This window comes from Bombina bombina, chromosome 5, assembly GCF_027579735.1.
Source record: "Bombina bombina isolate aBomBom1 chromosome 5, aBomBom1.pri, whole genome shotgun sequence".
NCBI classification, from domain to species: Eukaryota; Metazoa; Chordata; class Amphibia; order Anura; family Bombinatoridae; genus Bombina; species Bombina bombina.
Window position 1 is genome coordinate 283,671,294 of NC_069503.1, and position 21,884 is coordinate 283,693,177.

Below are 21,884 nucleotides of genomic sequence, written 5' to 3' on the forward strand. Positions count from 1 at the left end.
TATCAATGCATATCTAATGATATATAACCAAAATCAGTAATGGTCTGATTTAACCGGAAAAATAATCTGAAAAGTTATTATAAAAATGAAAACCATGGTTTAAATCGATTTAAATCAAATCCACCCTGAAACAAACTATCATGTGTATTTTCTGATAGAGCACTTCTCTTGTTTTTTATGTATCTAAAGGGATATGAAACCCAAATATTTTCTATCATGATTCAAATAGACCATGTCATTTTAAGCAACTTTCTAATTTACTGGTATTATCAATTTTCTTCGTTCTCTTGGAATCTTTATTTGAAAAGCAGGCTTAGTCATTTAGCTCTTTACTACAACCCATTGCACTCTCTATGGAAATGTCATGGCTATGTGATGGATTGTATGCATCTATTAGCAATGGATGTGGCTGAAACACCTGAACTCAATAATTAGTAAGGGTGTTTGCCCTTATGGCCATATAGTGTATGTACACATATATATATATATATATATATATATATATATATATATCTGTATATTCAAGACTGGTAAATGTCTACGGAACTGCAAAGAATATACTCAGTTCTTTAGTAATTATTTCCTTCCTGCATGGTGACAGATTATTGAGAAATGCCTAAAGCCACAAGTTTAATATACTTCAAACGAAAATAAAAAATGTATGGTGAGGAGCGCTCAGAAGGGCAATAGAGTAGTGGAGGAATACATTAAAAATAAAATATACTATTTATTACTCAATGCAATACAAAATGGTCAAATTAAATACATATGGATATATTAAAAAACACCAATTTTGAGTAAATATATAAGTTAAAAATATTAAAAAAGGGACATCTGCGTGAGTAAAAATGAAATTACTGAGTGAATCGATTAAAGGTTTATCATACAGCGCCACAATAAACAACCATACAAGCTATAACTCAGAAAGGCGAAATCTCCCAACCGGATTCCGATGGACCAGTAAGATAAAATGCCAAGAGTCAGCGCTACAGTATCCCTGTTGGCGGATATGTTGCTTAAGATGGTGTCCATGATCAGTTAATAAATAAATGGATAAATAGTATGTCCTATAGTTTGTGAAGTATATAATTCACTCAAAAAAAAAAATCCAATTTATAAAACATAACCTTTAATGAGGTTGCAATGTAAAATAGATAAATATATAAAAACACGTGTATAAAAACAAATAGATATATAAAAACAATTGGGATGAGTACTCTAGAAAATATTCTTATGGGTGAATGGTCTACAGAGCCTATATTTCTAATCTAGTATAAATCAACTGTAATAACGATAAAACACAATGGATCAAATAAATAATCAAGTAAATCGATCAGTTCTGATATAATAGTCCAGTTAAGTGTCCATATGGAGAAATAGATATGTGGAAGTCCAAAAATGTCCAATCCTATTTAGCTAGTTCAGTGTTGGTGATGAAAAAATATGTGGGTGATTCAAAAAACGGAAAATTCTCACATAAGCTTAAAAATGAAGAGGTGAAAAGGTAAAAATATAAAAATAAAAATATAAAAAGTGAAAATATAAAATAAGAATATGTGAAAAAAGTGATCAACAATAAATTAATAGTTGAGGTGTACACCTAAAAATAGTCCATAAAAAATTAGTCCATAAAAAAATTAATCCTTTAAGTAAATCCTTATTATCCTAAAAATTGGTGATATCCCAGATTTTATGTACAAAAATAGTGTAGTGTGGTCTTGTTAAATGATAATCCTCTTCCCAAAGTGGATATGAATAATTTATGATGCCATCATGATCCTATAAAAATATATAAAAACAGACATGGTGCAATAAAGCCACTAAGAATGGAAAATATAGGTATTTTACTCACCAAAAAAGAGCCTGAGCCGTAATACCAGTTTACAATCAATGCGTTTCGGTCCGCAAGGACCTTTCTCAAGACTGTTCTTGAGTCTTGAGAAAGGTCCTTGCGGACCGAAACGTGTTGATTGTAAACTGAGAAATGCCTAAAGCCACAAGTTTAATATACTTCAAACACATGCTATATGCCACCAAAATATTGTTGGGCTCTCAAACAAGGAAGATTAATTTGGATTATTATAGCCTATGGTGACTAAATAATCTTGATTTTATTAAAGACAGGAGGCGAATATTTTGCATCAGATCTTTACTGAATCCAAACAGCAGCAATGAAAACATACAGAGAAAAAATAATAATAATAACATGGTAACAAGGCTGCACCAGTCGGCACACAGCAGTCTAATAAACTGTAATGAACAAGTCCAGCACTTCCTCTATTCTTTGACCGGAAGACAGCAGAACCAATCAAGAAGAAAAACGACTTAATGGCAATCGATCATAGACCAGAAAAGAACAGTGACTCCCAGGAACGGAAAACTCAACAGATGACATGGTCCGAAGATAAATGAGGAAATGAAATCCACAGAGTCACTGAAAGAGAAAAAACGAAAAGTAACAACTAATCCCAGAAAGAAATACCAACAGCAATAACATCATTAGTTGAAATTTCTAGAAAACAAAATCTTTAACACATCAAAGGAGGGAACAGAAGGGGGGGGGGATATTCGCCTCCTGTCTTTAATGAAATCAAGATTATTTATTCACCATAGGCTATAATAATCCGAATTTTATGACAAGACAGGAGGCTTCATATTTTGCATTCTTAAAGCACCTACATAAGAATTTCAAATAAAATAAACAATTTTTTAAAAGCTCTGATGCCCCTCTTGAAAACCCTGGAGGAAGAGGGTTCTTAAAACCCCATTTTACCTCTGGGGAGGAGGTTCAATCACCCCTATGTGAAAAGCCTGGGGAAGGGGCTAGCGGTCATCGGGCTTGAGATATGCCCCTACTAGGGGCTGGGAGATAGGGTCTTTCCCAGCTAATTGTGTGGATAAAAAGACTAATATTGAACTAGATAGATAGATAGATTAGACATCAGGGTGACAGGGTTAGAGCGAGTCTCATAGGATTAAAGGATACCTCTGAAAAGAAAGAAAAGGATAGAAAGAGAGAAACACAAGGAAAATAAATTTTCAAAGGTATCATAAAATAAGAAAGTATAACAAAATAAAACCCACAACGAGAACCAGTGTCGTGCTGAGCAGCGGCTCACATGACCGACCAGAGCTAGTCACTGGTCAGGCACGCGTCCGTGTGAACTCTCAGCACAGCACCGGAGGAGACAGCCGAATAACATTAAGGGCAAGAATAGATACAACTATTAGAGGAGTACAAAGAAGGCAGTAGGTAAAAAAGAACCCCTATATGCGACGTCCGGGATAGGGTCATAAGGCCTTCCAAAGCCGCTTGAGGGCGAAAGCGACTGGAGTGTCTCGAGAGGGCTAAATCCGCCTCGAACAATATAGAAAAATATATCTGTCTCATTTATTGCAGATACATACTCCTTACATTGACAGGACAATAAAATAATATTACCTCTCTGAACAAAGATAGTGTCTCTAAAGGTTAATGGAGGGCGATCAGATCCCCAGAGAGATTAACAGAGGGTAGTAAAATGTAGGAAGTTCTACACCGCAGTAATCAGTCCCTCTGGCCTAAATAAAAATATCTGACATAAGCTCTTATAAGAACCATCCAGCTACACAATATACTTACATTTCAAATAGCCTATACAGGCTTAATATACTTACCATTGACCTAGTCTAATAACGTACCAGGCTAGGTTTGAGGCCATATCTGAAAGGTCTAAAGCAAAAGCTGCAACATTAGACCAACATAAGCCCTATAGCCTTACAATAGTTATCTAATAAATATATCCATAATATGGGCTAAATAGTTATATATATATATATATATATATATATATATATATATATATATATATACTTATATATATATACTTATATATATATATATATATATATATACTTATATATAATGAAACCTAATACAGGCTTTACTGTATATAATGTAGCCTAATACAGGGAAATATACTAAATTTAGTATAACCTAAAACGGGCTCATTATAAAATATAGCCATAATACCGGCAAATATACTTAAATTTACTATAACGTTAATATATATAGCCTAATACAGGCTAGAAAACTTATAATAAGTGATAATGGGCACGCTGTCTATTCACAGAGCGCCATATCGCACTATTAAAATCAATGTAGCTCGCTCCCGCTCTGGTCTGGTAGCGGGAGCAAGCTACATTAATTTTAATAGCGCGATCGGGCCGGCTGTGATTAGACAGCGTGCCCAGATGCGCTTAGCAGAAGAAAACAGACCCGCTCAGTAGAGCCAAGAGCGGTGTTCTGTTTTCTTTGCGTGATATCTTTTTAACTATTCACTTTTTAAATCTGGAGCTAAGCTAATGTTATATAATTTACAGTGCTGCATACACAATTGATGTTGTTGCAGCCCTAATACCACTCAAAGAGATAATAAGTATAAGGACGGCTAATATCAGTCTTACTAAAGGGGGGCTATTAGAGTTAAGAATTGTCTAAAGACCACTAATTAAGTAAATATTATGGATTAGAAGATGGTAAAAAACTTAATTGGCTCAGCACAGGAGTGCAAGATTAAGGAAGCCAAAGCTTTATCGATTTAGATGAATACCATAAGGTTTAAATTACTCAAACTGATGCCCTAACCACAGTACTACAGCGGCTGCTACTTGAGATACCTAGGAAGTATTGCGCAAGGAAAATGTTAGGAAGCACTACACAAAAGATATAACTAAAACGTCTCATTAGGAAAATGCTCTTCCATTGCGCTACATTGCATTGTTATGTTAGGGGAATCATCAGGACAGCAGCACGCGCACCCTGCCACGCTGGAGAACATACTAGAAGGAAGGAGGCCTGTAGTGCGATCGCGGTCACTCTAGTACGTAAACCTTCTAAATATATAGGAAAAAAACAAAAAAAAAGTATTTTCCGAAAATGGATGCTGTAACTTGTAAATAATCAGACCCTGAGGGGAATAGAACCTGGGTCATCCAAGTTGAAGGAGCTAAGTAGAAACCTCTAAGCTATCAAAGCTTAATATTGTAAGAATGTAAAACGGATATACATCTAAAAAAATTAAAATTCAAATACTAATCCTTTGATTTGATAAACTGCCTTACCTCATTGAAAAGAAAACATATTGTGAAAACATAGGAAGACAATTTATGTTTTTTTAAACAAGAAAATAGTTCTATGATAATTAAAAGTATTCTCTAGAGAACCAGTACTAATCTCCCAAATGGTTGAGAAACCTATTACTATTCCCATTAGGATTTATACTTTCAATTCAGTTGCATTGTGTTAAAAATATGATTAAAAATTGCAGCATTCCACTATTGCTAAAATAGTTTGAGTGAATATTGGAGTATGATAGAAATGCACTGAATATTAAAAAAGGAATATGTTGAATAAATATACCTTAAAATTCCTAGAGCAATATTTATAGAACAAGGTAATACTAATATGCAATTACATTTTAATTGTACTGCACTTACATTCAAAACATATTTTAAATTTAGAGTGTGATCTACCACTACACAACTGCAGCCACTTGGCTACTAAAGCTGTACTGTTATAATGTTAGAGCTATAAAACAATACCCGGAATCATGTTTGCAGAAGCCAATTAACAGCATTAATAAATGTATAAATCTATAGACGGTCTGAAGCCTGTATGTTTTCTTTGCTGCTGTTTGGATTCAGTAAAGATTTGATGCAAAATATGGAGCCTCCTGTCTTGTCATAAAATCTGAAATGTATTTAGCATCTAAAATCCATAGTCCCTTTTTAATTACATAGTTTTATAAAGTGTCCCACAGCTTCTTTAGCAGTTTGAATTTAATTTCTAGATTAATTTATACTGTCTGTAGACTTTCGAATAGTGTACTATTTACAACATGAATATCTTCTGAAAAATTAGTGACATCATGAGGCCAGTAATTAAAGTTGAAAATACTGTTGTTTAAAGGGGGGAAAAGACGCAAAAGTGCAAGAAATATACATTAGATTTTTACAAAGCACTAGAAATAACCAAGTGCAGAGAAGTAATGCAGTCTTGTCTGCTAAGATCAGGAAAGGTGGAGAACCTGGGTCCTTATATCTGAGGAAAAAAATGTAAAGATGTTTAATTATTGGGAAAACTATTGGGAAAACTTAATAAATTCAGTGATGCCGCTCATGTTCTTTTATGTTTAAATGAGAAAAAAACATTTACAGTACATTAATTAATTTATTTTGTCGCTTTGTGGGTTTTTCAATTCTGAGAGGCAAAATAAAAAGATCATCGCACACAGTTCCGGATAGTAAGACAACCGAGTGCCAAGTTAGCTTAAAATACCAACTTTAATCAATCTTCAACATCTTCATAAAGCATAGAACCGTACAGCACCATCAAGAGTCTAACGCGTTTCGTAAGCTCGTACTTCCTCAATGACTCATTATAAATTCCGAGAACTGGAATAAGTCTGAAGTTTGATTATACTACATATCTTTACCTAATATTGCCTAAGCAGAAATGATAAGAATACTTTTTCGGAAAAAAAATTGGCAGTGGCAATCCTAGACTATTTCAGTTACAAGTCTGGACTATGTCAAATTAAACTAAAGGAAAGTCTAGTAATAACAAATAGATTTATGTCAGTTATGAAGAGGTGCTCAGTCTCTTTTCTCCATTTTAACCTATTTCAGAAATAAATTAAACTAGTCCCAGATGTTCATTTTGGTATGTATGGTTGAGGTACAGAAAGGTGTTAACTTTGTTTATAACATGTGGCACCATTTATTTTTCTCCATAATCGCGTGGCCTTGCACACAATAAAACAACATAATGCTGCATACAATAAATACAATTAAAAAAATAATAATAAAAAAAATCCAAAAATAATTATTAAACACCCAAGTTCTATTGTACATGCTCAGCAGGAACTGGTGCCTCAGAAAGTGTGCATATAAAAAGACTGTGCAATTTGATAATGAAAGTCTCTTAAAACGGCATGCTCTATCTGAATCATGAAAGTTTAATTTTGACTTTAGTGCTGGGCTCAATAAATGTGTTAAAAATTTCGGAACCAGCCCACAAATTTAGAAATTTGGAACCAGAAACTGCTGGCCATCCATATTATATACACAAAAACACACGCACACATTTTACCTGCTCGAGTGTATTAAATTGTTTACACATAGCTCCTTTATACTTATTTCTGTATTTGAAATGGCTGGTTTAGCCTGTGGTATCCCCACATATACTGAAAGTTTCTATACTTAAAGGGATAGGAAAGTCAAAATTAAACTTGCATAATTCAGATAGAGCATGCCATTTTAAGACATTTTTTAAATTCCCTTTTATTTTCAAATGTGCTTCGTTCTCTTGGTATCCCTTGTTTAAAAAGAATACACACTAGTGGGAGCTGGTTACTGATTGGTGCCTGCACACATTTGTCTCTTGTGATTGGCTAACTAGATGTGTTCAGCTAGCTGCCAGTAGTGCAAATGTGATAATAGAAGTAAATTGGAAAGATGTTTAAAATTGTTTGTTCTATCCAAATCACAAAAGAAAATTTTGGAGTTTCCTGTCCCTTTTAAAGTGAAGGTAAACTTTGGTGAATGAAAGCCCGTTTTTTAAAAATACTATTAAAAACAGGGGCACTTTCATTCATCAAAGTTTACAAAGCAGCCATTTTGATTAAAAACTTACCTTTTTATCTTTTCACAGCCAGAGCAGCTTCCCCCTCCTGGAAATCCTTTCTTCACACGTCAGCAATGACTAATCCGGCTTCCTCCAATCACAGCTTTCCCCCAGGGTAGTCATTGCCTGAGGCCATGCTGTGATTGGAGGAAGCCGGATTAGTCATTGCTGACGTGTGAAGAAAGGATTTCCAGGAGGGGGAAGCTGCTCTGGCTGTGAAAAGGAAAAAAGGTAAGTTTTTAATCAAAACGGCTGATTTGTAAACTTTGCTGAATGAAAGTGCCCTGTTTTTAATAGTATTTTTAAAAAACAGGCTTTCATTCACCAAAGTTTACCTTCACTTTAAGTATAGGCTATTGACAATATATGTAAACACAGCCAGCAGATTTTTTTCAATTCTATCCTATGACTTGAGCGACTATGCTCAAGTTTACATTCACTTTAAAGGAACATGAAACCCAGATATTGTCTTTCGTGATTCCAATAGAGAATACAATTTTAAACAACTTTCTAATTTACTTCTATTATCTAATTTGCTTCATTCTCTTGATATAATTTGTTGAAAAACATATCTAGATAGGCTTAGTAGTTACTGATTGGTGGCTTCTCATAGATGCCTCGTGTGATTGGCTCACCCATTTGCATTGCTATTTCTTCAACAAAGGATATCTGAAGAAAAAAGCAAATTAGATAATAGAAGTAAATTGGAATGTCCCTTTAAGCATTAGATAATTTTTGCACTAAAGATTTCATAGAACTGCGTTTAACCCCACACAAAATGTATAAACATATAGTTAAAGCTGAATGTCTGTAGCTAGCTACCAATCACTGGATATACTTGGCTCAGTATCAGAAAGGTAAAGAATAAAAAATTCATGCTGTTAAAATGTATTCTGTTATTCTTGATCTAGGTTCTTTAATAAATCAGTAAAATAGCTCTTGAGCACACAAAGATAGCAAGTTTAGTCAAGAAAAATTAATTGTTGTTTTAAAATGTTATAGTTATATTACTGAGACCAATGAAGCTGTTTTTTGTGTGTTGAAATAGTTGATGCTTTGCTGATTTTTTTTATTATATTTACAGCTGTTGGTTGTGCGCCTCTCTAGCTAACAGACTAATAGCAATGAAGAATTACTCGTGAACTGCTTTAGAATAGATACATCACTTACATGTAGGTGAACTGAATTATAAAATAAAGCATTATAGGGAATATTCCAAATGTATTTTTTTTTCTTTATTATCATCATCAGAGTATTTTCATGCTGCACAATTTAATTTCTATGTCAAGTTTTAAATCTGTCCTTTGAGAACCTTTTACAAACGGTTATAATTCACCTTTAATGTTCCTTTTGTTTTTGCCAATTCCTCCGCTTTCAAAGCCTTATATATCAATATTATGACTCTTCCAAGTATAGCATATTGAGGATAATAATTTCACCCTGTCTCTATTGTTCTCCCTATAACCTTTCTCAATAGGTTTTCTACAAAAAAGTACGTAAAATGTACCCGTATTTCACAAAGTTTCATATCCTTTAATCACAATGCACTGAAAGTTACTTCCCACTAAAGCAGTACGTCTAGTTCAGGCTGTCATTTGTTTTCAGTATCATTATAAATGGGACAGATTGTGTATTTGTAACTGTTACTTCATTCTTAGCATAAAGGGACAGTAAACACCTTGTAATTACAAGACATTTCTGTTGTGTTGCTATAGAATAACATAGCAGCCAAGTCTTTAAAGGACCAGTAAATACAGTAATTTGCTTAAAGGGACACTGAACCCAATTGTTTTCTTTTGTGATTCAGATAGAGCATGCAATTTTAAGCAACTTTATAATTTACTCCTATTATCAAATGTTCTTCATTCTCTTGGTATCTTTATTTTAAAAGCAAGAATATAAGTTTAGATGCCGGCCCATTTTGGTGAACAACCTGGGTTGTTCTTGCTGATTGGTGGATAAATTCATCCACAAATAAGTGCTGTCAAAGGTTCTGGACTTTCTTTTTCAAATAAAGATATCAGGAGAACGAAGAAAAATTGATAATAGGAGTAAATTAGAAATTAGGGATGGGCGAATGTTTCTAAAAATTCGAAATTTAAAATGAATTTTGATACATTCGTTCGAATCGAATTTCGAATGTTTATATAACATTCTAACTAACATTCTATTTTCGAATTTTCATTTTCAAATTTTTCAACAAAATTCGAAAATATTCGTTCGAATAATAGAATGTTTAGCTATGTATTTATTCAATTTCGAAATGTAATATTCGAATTTGAATGTGACATTCGTATTTGAATGTCACATTAGAATTCGAAATAGTATTTCTAGTCTAATACTGTGTTTTATAAATGTAATATTCGAATGTGACATTCAAAATAGTATTTCTATTCTACAACTGTGTTTTATAAATCTAATATTCGAATTTGAATGTGACATTCGAAAACTGTAAATAACATTCGATAATAGAATTTTTAAGAATATTCGTTCTTATCAAAATTCTATTATGTAAATCGAATTTCTACAATAACATTCGTTCTAACATTTGAATTTGAATATAAACACATTCGCCCATTCCTACAAACAACATCAAAACACCACAATTTTCAAGTGAATGTAAGTCAATTTTAATTTACAGTGGATGGATAACAGCAATTTTTATAGAAATCTTCAGGTTGGTTCCTCAAAAAGAGAAAAGGGAAACCATAGAATGAAACTGTAAAATTCAATGTATACAGCAATTCAGCTGATCAATCCTAATCACACGTTACAGAGCTTCAATAGCTCTAAGAATTGCGCTTTACAAGGGAAACCCAGGGTATTGCAGGATACACTGTAGTCTCCGGTGCTGGTTACAAAGTTTTAATCAAAATATTACAAAATAAACAAGACAACAAATATCTTTAGGGTATAAGTGTATAGGCAAGCAGCATTAGCTTGTGTGAGTCGGTATACACAGGACTGCTTTCTCCACACTTCAGTAGTGCAGTGAGATGTGTTAGAGAATCTGTTTCAGTAGTGCGGTGAGATGTGTTAGAGAATTACTCCTATTATCAATTTTTCTTCATTCTCTTGCTATCTTTATTTGAAAAAGCATGAATGAAAGCTTTTCAGCCGGCCCATTTTTGGTTCAGCACTTTGGATAGCGCGTACTAATTGGTGGCTACATTTTATATGCCCACATTAAATGTCCATTTTAAATGTGCAAAAAGAGAAAATGTTTTAATGTTAGAGCACTAAATTATTACAGTATTGCTTGCATATAGCTATGTGTTTAACCGCTGCAAGGGAGTTTAATTTTGACTTTTATGTCTAATGTATGTGCCTGCCTATGCACCTTCCAGAGAGCACTTTTTCATAATTTATCTTACCTTGAATAATAAAATTTGGAAAATTAAACCACATCATGCATGTTCTCAAACACCATAAACATGAGGTAATTGAGTCCACCTCCAGTTGCTCAAGCTGACTTTCTTTGGACATTTTGGTTTTTATTATTCTTTTGCTGTGGAGAGCCTTTTATTTAGTTTATTTTCAGTTCTCATATTCATTTGGCATCGACCATCTACTGACAACTTCTGTCTGATATGTTTCCACAGAGCTTTTTTCCTGGACTGTGACTGCCCAATAAACTGTTTTGTTGTAACTTTAACCACGAGCACCACATTCAATGTGTGTGTTAACAGTAAACATTTTACCACCATTGATTGATGCTGTGTTGTTCACAAATTCTACACACAGTAGTGCGGGGATTATACGCACAGTAGTGCGGGGTTTATACGCACAGTAATGCGGGAATATACGCACAGTAGTGCGGGGATTATACGCACAGTAGTGCGGGGATTATATGCACAGTAGTGCAGGGATTATACGCACAGTAGTGCAGGGATTATACGCACAGTAGTGCAGGGATTATACGCACAGTAGTGCGGGGATTATACGCACAGTAGTGCGGGGATTATACGCACAGTAGTGCTGGGATTATACGCACAGTAGTGCGGGAATTATACGCACAGTAGTGCAGGGTTGATTGCTTTAAATTACATGCTCTAATTCGTTAGAGCATTTCATTTTTTGACTGCTATGGCCCTATAATTCACCTTGAGCAAACAGTCTCCTTATAATTATGTAGATGCAGTATTTCATTTCCTTGTATCTTTTCTATAATGTGATCTCACTATCAGAATCTGTTGGCGCTCTACAAATAACCAATAATAATAATGTGAGTCCACCTGTATGCATCTGCAATATATTAGTATATTTTTTCTGTTTCGTATAACTTCTATATTTGAACTGATCAGTTATTAGTGTTTATGTCACATTAAAATGATATCTTGATAAGTAAAGCCAACAAAAGAAAAATCAGTGCTAGACATTTTTTTTTTTTTTTTTAGAAGTTTAGTTCCTAAGGAATAGTTTTTATAGAATCTACCTCCAAAAGGGTCATTTTAAAACTTTGTCAATAAGTCTTAAGCACATGAAGTACTAATATACTAATATTGTATTTTTTCTTTTTAGCCTGCAGTAGTTTCTCTGGAACGTTATGTGAAGAGTGTCTGAGAAATGTTTCTGTAAGTTTATTTTTGCGTTTGTTTGATTTTAAATACAGTTTGTAGAATAAAATGCATTTCAGGTTCAGTTAAAAGCATTTTTACACTTGAATTGACAAAAATGCTATTCGTAAAAATTTACATTAAGAATGTTTTCAAATGTGCACTTCTGTATTTCAAGCTTTTCCAGAATACCCTTTTCTTTTTATGGTGGTGAGAGTCCAAAATATCCTTACTCTTGGGAAGAACAAGACCTGGTCACCTGGAGGAGGCAAAGAAAGCATATAACAAAGTCTTCAAATATCCTTTCCCCTTCCTTCCCAGTAGTTTTTTGCCTTGTCAAGGATGATATACAAGGAATATTTGTTCTAAAACAATTTCCCTTAAATTTATAGTTTCCTGGAAAAAAGGGGCTTAGGAGGAGTACGGGCTGTGCAATGTTAATCTTCTTCTCTCTGGAGCTGTGGTCACAGGCCTGCCACAGACGTTGCTGGGATAGTTTCTTAGATTCCTTCCGCTTGGCCATGACGATGTACTCCTCAAGTATATCCTCTGCTGTTTGCTACATTATTTGATTGGCTCTCTGATGCATTCTCGGGTATTTTGACTGGGTAAGATCAGTGGAGTGGGCATTTCCTTGATAAGTACCAGTTTCTCCCACCCGCAGGCTATCAGTACATGTACAGGTTGCGTAATTTATTTTAGCCAGTCACACATTCTCCCTATTTGTTATATATAAGAACATGCTAACCGTGTTATGCATTTTAAAAAATGGTACAGTATGGATTTCCACTTTATATTTCTAGGAAAGTGTGACTATATTTGTGGGTTCTATACCTTTGGGACTGAGTAGCAGCTCCTGCAGGTTGAGTGGGTTACAGCTCTTTGGGATCTGTGTATTGCAAGGAGCATTCAGCTGCCTTAACACTGAGAAAGGGTCTTTATTGCTGTGCTTAGTGCTTTCTCTTTTAGACTATGGCGCCTTTATGGTGTTTCACTCATTCGGATGTTATCGGCTGGAGTTCCTATTTAAGCACATCGCATGATGCTTTGAAGAGCTAGTACAGCTCAGGGGTCTCCATTCTACATCTGCTGCCTAGTATGTCACACGCTCTTCAGCCTTCATCAGGGGCGCTACTAACACCATAAATGTTAGTGGTGAGTGCAGAGCGGAAAGTTTTTAGTTCTTCCCACCTGTACTGGGCAGCATGCATTTCCCTCCATATCTATGTCAGCTGGCTTCAGGGGCTGTTTCAGATCACAGGCTGTTATTGAGGGAGACAGAGCAGCGTTTGTGTTTAATTTATTTCCCTTATGGTTTGTGCAAGTCTGTTGTAGTCTCTCACTACGTTGTCACCCTTCCCTTGCCCTGTCAAAACTCAGTTATATGGAGGGATCTGATTATCCCTAGTCCAGAGCAAGTTGGGTTGCGGTAGGTGGATGTTTGTGTTATAGCTTTGGTGACATATGTAATTTCTTTTTTTGTATATGGGTCTGATTAACAGTGCCATACTGTGTCGTATATCATGGCATTCTATAGTGCCGTAGTAACAATGACCTATTGTTTTATTGCTCTGTCAACATTTTCCGTGTGTTTCATACCACTGGGATTTTAGTGCGTATTATATTGTAACATTATACCTATCCAGTAGCATAGAGTGTGTTATAGCCCTGCTGACATATTGTGTGTCACCTCACTGGGGCCCTTTTTAGATCGTCATACCAGTGACATTTTGGTCTGGTGACCTATTGTGTTCTGTTACCAATGGCTGCCATTCTTGCAACTGCTCAATACACTTTAAGGTGAATTACTGTTAGTGGGCTGATTCTAATGCATATTGCATCACATCCATTTTCTTACAGTCCCTTTTTTAATATAATTAGTACTGTGTTTTGTATGGTACTTATTTATGGGACAGACTCCTAATATATGTTTGCAAAATCATGGTTGCTGTCTGAATTACAGTCCTAGTTTTAAACCCGTTTTGCACTTCTAGTATACACCACAGTATTTGCTTAAACGTTGTATTGCCGTTCTAGTGTTTACCACCATCTGCTTATTTTGTATTGCAAGTCTAGTTTATACTGCAATATCTTCTTAAACTCAGTTTCACTGTTTTTGTGTAGACCACAGTATCTGTCTTCTATATAGTATTGCAGGTCTAAAGTTTCCACAGCACCTTTTTCAATCCTGTATTGCAGTTCTGGGGTATACTGCAGTATCTGTTTAAATCTGTATTGCATTTTAAGTTCTAGAGTATACTGCAGTAACTGCTTAAAGCTGGTATTGAAATTTTAAGGTATACCTCAGTAACTGCTTTAAACCTGTATTGAAGCTCTAAGTAGACTGCAGTATTTGATTCAATTCTGTATTGCAGATTTAGTGTGTCGCAGTATATGTTTTATTACTGTATTGCCGTCTCTAGCGTATTTCTCAGTATATGATCTAATGTGTATACCATTACGACTGCTTATATTTCATATTGTAATCTACCTTATACCATAGTGACTGTCTTATTGCAGTTATCAGGTATACCCCAGTAATCATTTAAATCCGGTAGTGCAGGTCTGTGTTACACTGCAGTACCTTTTTAATTCCTGTATGGCAGTTCTCACCTATGCCGCAGAAACTGTTTAAGATCAGTGGGCAGTCCTGAGGTATCCACAGTAAAGGTTGTTTCTAAATGACAGTTTTTTTGGATATCTTAGTTCTGCTTGTTTAGCCACCTTTAATTCAGGGTGTAAATTCTGTTCTACAAGCTCAAACAGTAGCCCCCTGTACAGCGCCTTCTGTAGGACCTCCGCCCTTATGTTTCGTTCAGGGTGGTGTATCTGAGTTTGCTCCTGGTTTTAAGTCCCAATTGCTTTCGGCCATTGCTGCTATGCCGCTGTTGAAGAAGCATATTTTCCCTGGGGTTACTATCTTCTCATTCCAAATAGGAATCATCATCAGTTCCTTCTTTTTGAGTTCTTTGTCAGCTGGCTATGGCAGAATTGTCTTGCATCTTTGGTTGGGCAGAGATCAATTGTTGCTGTATCTCAGCCATTCACATCCCAGGAGTAGACTACTGGGAGGCAGATTTTCTGAGTCGCAAGATTTTACATTCGGGGGAATGGTTCCCCAATCAGTCGATAATCGATTATCTGGTTCATCGTTGGGGCTGTCCAGAGATAGATCTAATGGTATTCTGTCTGAACCACAAGTTTCCCGTTTACTGGTTGAGGTCAAGGGATCCTCGGGTGGACCTGGTATCTGCTCTCTGGTTTTATGTCTAGTTTTGCACATTTTTCCCATGTAGTAGCTTGGATAAAGCAGGAGAATGTATTAGCAATTATACTGGCTCCTGCATAGCAGAGGAGATTGTGGTATGCCGACTTTGTGTGGTTGTCCAGGGCTCCTCCATGGTTCCTACCACAAGAACATATTCTGCGATTCGTCTCTCAGCTTGCCTGTTTGGACGTTGCTTGGTTAGTTCTTTCTCATAGTGGTTGCTTTGCATCGGTCATAGTGACTATTATTCAGGCTCGCAAGCCTGTGTCTAGTATAGTATAGCTTTCCACAAGGAGGGGAAAGCTTATTTTTATTGGTGCTTTTGAATAGGGTTATTTCTGGCAGCGGTCAGGATCCCCTGTATTTGCAATTTCTTCAGAATGGCCTGGATAAGAGTCACTGGATAAGAGTCACTCAGCTAGTACCTTAGAGCAGCGGTTCCCAACCTGGGGTACGTGTACCCCTGGGGGTACTTGGCAGGCCGGTTGGGGGTACGCAAAAATATTGTTGGTAATGGCGGAAGATGCGGGGGGAGGGTCGGGGGGGCACTCTCAATGGGTCATCAACTAATAAGCATCGTGGAACTGTGGAAGGAAGGAGCATTTAGCCGGAAAGTGACAAATGAAGTCCTGGCCTGGCATATAGGCAGATGGGAGCCCCTGCACCTGTAATATGTGGACAGGGTGTGGATGACTCCGGTCCATATATTATTGATCACCCTGTGTCACCAGACAGCTTAGCCTCCTGCTCCACCCACCTCTGTCCCATGCACACAATTTCGACTGCAAGTGCTCAAATAGAAGCGGCACTGCAGCAGCATAGCTACGTGGACACGTGTGATAGAGCCGTTGAGATTGCGAGTCACACAGGCGAGGCAGGTCTGCATCCCCAAATAAGTTATAGTCAGTGCCGGTAAGTAAAGTACTGCTTCTAGTGCTTGCTTGATTCAGACTGCTTCACTTCCAACTAAAAACGTTCATAGTGGCTGGGTGGTTAATATCGATCTGATCTCACAAATTTAAATATTTATTTTTATGATCATTACTCCCCCCCAGGGCCTTGTTTAGGAGCAACCAGGCAGCTGCCAGGGGCACCAGCCACACAGCAGGACTCCTGAGAATAAGATCTGAGCTTTAATCCTGTTGATACACGTACAGTCGTATGCAATTCAGGTATAGCTTACCTCCCCTATAAAAAAGTGCTTCCTTTATTTTGAGGGATGGGTGGGGGTAATGAAGAGAGGGGGTACTCATAAATGAAAAGCCTAATCAAGGGGTACAGGAGATAAAAAAAGGTTGGGAACCGCTGCATTAGAGGGACAGTTTACTCAAAAAAAATGCTCCCCTATAATTTGTTCCCAATGATCCACTTTACCTGCTGGAGTGTATTAAATTGTTTACAAGTATTTCCATTACCCGTATATTGGCATTTGAAATGGTTTATTTAGCCTGTGGTATCCCCATCCATCCTGAAAGTTTTTGGCCTCAAGGCCAAGCTGTGTTAACACAGCCAGTAGAAGACATTACACTCCCAGTGGGTTATAGAAAAGGGTAATAAAATGTTAATTTTCCATTGTTCTCTCCAAGTATTGGTGATTGGTTTATGGAGAGATATAAGATAAAGAAGCAGGTATATGTACACAATGTGATAATGTAATGAGATCTAATTATACCTACAAGCTCAACCCATTTTATTAGATTGCGGCTTCAAAACACAAACTCAGCTAATTCATATATACAAATAAGCCTTAAAAAGGCAAATCTCATTCATTTTATACTCTGCAGCTGGTAAAAAAAGTAATTGGAAACACATTAAGGTAAAAACTATTTTATAGTATACTGTCCCTTTGAGGGTCAGATTTCTGCTCTTTCTGGGTTTTTACAGAGGAAGTGGTTTTGTTTTCCTGATATTCAGAGAGGTTTGTTCAGGCGTTGGTAAGAATCAGGTCTGTATTTAAGGCCGTTTCTCCTCTTTGGAGTTTATAATAGTTCTCAAATCATCTATGGAAAGACTGTTTCATATCTTAGAAGTCCTATCTTCAGGCTTTTAGGGCTTTTTGTCAGTCTTCCACTTTGAGTTTTCCCTGATAAACTCAAGGGTCTGAAGTCTACGTCTGTTTCTGGGTGTCTTGGTAGAAGAGTTTGATCCTCTTTGCTTAATTGGAGGTGGGTCATTAGCCTTCTTAAGGAATTATAACTTATTCTACTCATTCTGTTTCAAATTCATGGGCTTGAAGACATGATACTTTTGTAGAACAGGTTTGCAAGGCTGTATCCTGGTCCTCCTTGCGTATTTTTAAAAATGTTATCATCTTGATGTTTTTGCCTCGGGTGAGGCAGTTTTGGGCAGTTGTTCCTGGCAAATAGGTGCCTGTCTTTACCTTTTTAGGTTCCCAGGAATAAGGATTTTGTGGACTCTCACCACCATAGAAAGAAAACATCATTTTATTCTTGCCTGATTAAATTCATTTTTTTTTTCTTGTCTGTGAGAGTCCACAAACTTGTCCATATTTTCTCTGGTGGCGACAGTTATAGTATGCACCTCTTTACCCAATTGTCTCCTTTCTTTTCCTCTTTTCCTAGGACATATGTCCTACTGGGAAGGAAGTGAAAGTGGGAGGGATATTTGTCGACTTTGGTGTAGGGTGTATTTGCCTCCTCCTGGTGGCCAGGTCTTCCCAAGAGTAAGGATTTTGTTGACACTCACCACCAAGAAAGAAATTAATTTATCAGGAAAAAAATGTTGTTTTCATTTTGCTAAAGAATGAGCAGTCGTGCCTTTTTGCTTCAGTATAAACTCAGGCAAACTTTTCAAATGAATAGTAACACTGAAATTTAATTTTAAAGGCTGGCGATTACAGATTAAAAATTATTTTACATAAATATATGTTCCTGATAACCTGGCAAACCTCAAATAAGGTATTAGATATAAAATATATCTGCCATTATTCTGCAGTTTGTAAATATTTATTGCACCACATCTGTTTATACTTTTCCAAAAATAATCTTGACACCAGGAAACAATAATAATAATAATTTTACTGATAAGTGGTAACATTTCTTCCTAAGATATGGTGAGTCCACAGGTTCATCTTAATTACTGTTGGGATTATCACTCCTGGCCAGTAGGAGGAGGCAAAGAGCACCACAGTAAAACTCCCTTACCCACAACCCCCAGTCATTCTCTTTGCCTTTCGTGCATGGAGGAAGTAAAGTTTGGGTGTCTGATGAGAAGATTGATTTGACTTCTAGCAAGTTTTTAGGGTATAGCTGTATCCCACGTTAGTCTTTGCAGTCGAGCTGTGGTGGCTTTAAAGCAGTTGGGAACTTACAAAGAGGTGCTTGCTGCGTTTGTCTCAACATTTCTGCCCTAGTATGGGATACCAAAGTTAGTTACTTTGCTATCTTCCTTTGTTCTAGGTCTCTGTGAGGAGATGTGTCCTTTCATACCTAGGGACTGTCTACATGCCGGAGCGCAGAGCAGGTAAGTGCTTTTCTTCCAGGTGGGGAGATATGTGCACTTAGGTTAAAAAGCTACACTACCTTGCTATTTTATTTGGGACAAAAATTAGTTCACCCTGTTGTAAGGGCCACACTAAGGCATGACTGCAGGGACAGTGGTGAGGTCTGTGTTGAGAGACTGTCATTAACCTAGAAGGGTTAATGTGTTTGGGCTCTGTTTTTATTGTCAGCGTAAGAGGGGAATTGCATGAGGGAAACTTATTCTACGGTCACAGTGGAAATGATCCGTTTGTATGTGAGAGTGCTGTTGTGAGAAGTGAGACTTTCTGTTTAAAAGTTCGCCATTTGTTTGCGGCGTGTGAGTCTTTACCTCGGGTTTTGGCTCTGCCCCCTTACTGTTGCGCCGCAGGAGTTTTTCGCGCCTCTCTTCCGTCCGATCACGTGATCAGCCTTTCCTCTGAGTTCCAGTTGCAACGGGGTTTCCATCTTCTCGGCTAGCGTGGTCTACGAAGTTGGAGGAGGAATTCTTGCTACGCGGTGGTGGTAAGGTAGGCGCCTCAGTAAACTGAGGTGTGGAGGGAGTTTTAGTCAGAGCGATAGTGCTCACGTTTTTCTCATAGCACTTGATTACATAAACTCAGCGGGTTAAACATAATTATTTTAAATTATTTGCTTAAGACGTCTGAGGTTTGTGTGGCGTGTTGAACAATCATGTCTGACATGGATCAGGACTATGTTCAGTTTAACCCCTGTTTGTTGTGTTTAGATGCACAAATTGCAGCCCCCATGCAACTTTGTTCCTGCTGTGTCAAACAGACATTACAGGGAAAATTAAAAAAATTTCAATGTGGAGCCTAATGTCTCTCAGGAGGATGCTGTCCAGGTATAACCAGGGCCGTCTCCTATTTTGTCCCAAGCCTCTATGGCATCTCACACTGTGTCCTGTGGTTCCTCTCTAACTCCCAGTGGAGTGCTTTTAAAGGCAAAAATTGTGGCACAGGTATCCTCGGCGGTATCTGCAGCTTTAGCCAAATTTCACAGGATTCAGGGAAAGCGTAAGATGAAACTTAAGAATTGAGATAGTAATGTATCTGTTCCAAGTTCTGATTCACAGGTTCCTCATAGATCTGAGGATGAGTCTCATTCTGAAGGTGAAATTTCAAATTCGGACAGTATAATTCCTTTTTCTGACAATGAAGGAGTTTCCCTTAGATTCAAGCTTGAACACATTCGAGTACTGTTAAAGGAGGTTTTAGCTACCTTGGGTGACTCTGATACTCCGGTTGTAGTCACTCCTAAGAAATCTAGAAAACTTAATAGATTTTTTGATGTCCCTTCATCTTTGGAAGTCTTTCCTGTGCCAGACCATGCTAAGGAGATCATAACCCAGGAATGGGAGAAGCCAGGAGTGGCTTTTACTCTGTCTCCTGTTTTTAAGAAGGTGTTTCCGGTGGAGACTTCTATCAAGGATTTTCAAAGATATTGCTGTGGGTGTGAGCTTGGAAGTTGCAGGGAGATTTTCAAAGATATTGCTGTGGGTGTGAGCTGTAACAAAGAGAGTGGTAAGGTAAAACATCCTGTTGATAAAGTGAAGGAATAGGGGGAGGTGTGTCTTGGAAAAGAGTAGAGGGGGAGAGGGAAGATTGGAATGTACAATAATAAAGGTTAAAACCAATTCCATATTAGCCCAACAGATAAGGAAAAAAACAAAAACACTCAATGTCTTGATTGGAGATATCAGTCTGATTTACCTTGGAAGTTGCAGGGAGATTTTCAAAGATATTGCTGTGGGTGTGAGCTTGGAAGTTGCAGGGAGATTTTCAAAGATATTGCTGTGGGTGTGAGCTTGGAAGTTGCAGGGAGATTTTCAAAGATATTGCTGTGGGTGTGAGCTTGGAAGTTGCAGGGAGATTTTCAAAGATATTGCTGTGGGTGTGAGCTTGGAAGTTGCAGGGAGATTTTCAAAGATATTGCTGTGGGTGTGAGCTTGGAAGTTGCAGGGAGATTTTCAAAGATATTGCTGTGGGTGTGAGCTTGGAAGTTGCAGGGAGATTTTCTAAGATAGTGCTGTGGGTGTGAGCTTGGAAGTTGCAATGGAGATTTTCAAAGATATTGCTGTAGGGTTTGCCCCCGATCCAGGCTTGGATCAAGTAGGGGGCAGGCTGTCTCAGGTCTGGATAAGAGACGTGGCTGTGGACATTGTTTCCCAGGGTTACAAGTTGGAGTCCACTTGTCAAGACTATCTGCAGACCAGATAAAAAGAGAGGCGTTCTTGAAATGCGTTCAGGATCTCTCCTCTCTGGGAGTGATTGTCCTAGTTCCAATACTGAAACGGGGTCTAGGGTTTTACTCAAACTTGTTTGTGGTTCCCAAGAAGGAAGGGAACCTTCCGTCCCATTCTAGACCTGAAATGTCTAAACAAATTCCTCAGTGTCCCATCCTTCAAGATGGAGACTATTCGTACCATTCTTCCTTTAATACAAGAGGGTCAATTCATGATGAGCATAGATCTAAAGGATGCATACTTACATGTTCCCATTCACAGGGATCATCACAAGTTTCTGAGGTTTGCTTTTCTCGATCAGCACTTCCAGTTCGTGGCTCTTGCCACAGCTCCCAGAATATTTTCAAAGCTTCTGGGAGCCCTCTTGGCTGTGATCCGGTGGGGAATTGCTGTGGCTCCCTATTTGGACGAAATATTGGTTGAAGTGCCATCTTTTCCTCAAGCAGAATCTCACATGGAGATGATGTTGTCTTTTCTTCATTCTCACGGATGGAAAGTGAATTTGGAGAAAAGCTCCCTGGTTCCAGCTACAAGGGTAGTTTTCTTAGGGACAATAATAGATTCCGTTCTGATGAAGATTTTTCTGACGGAGGTCAGAAAAGCAAAGATTCTTTCCTCTTGCCGGTCACTTCAGTCTGTTGTGCATCCT

At 37.3% G+C, this 21,884-nt stretch overlaps 1 protein-coding gene across 1 annotated transcript in view; it reads left to right on the forward strand.

Annotated features, from left to right (window-relative positions):
• Positions 1–21,884, forward strand: part of LOC128660264 (pituitary tumor-transforming gene 1 protein-interacting protein) — a 336,493-nt gene that overhangs the window by 28,076 nt on the left and 286,533 nt on the right. The window contains exon 2 of the mRNA XM_053714024.1: positions 12,188–12,240. Coding sequence (XP_053569999.1) covers positions 12,188–12,240 — 53 coding nt within the window. The remainder of the gene's footprint in view (positions 1–12,187; positions 12,241–21,884) is intronic.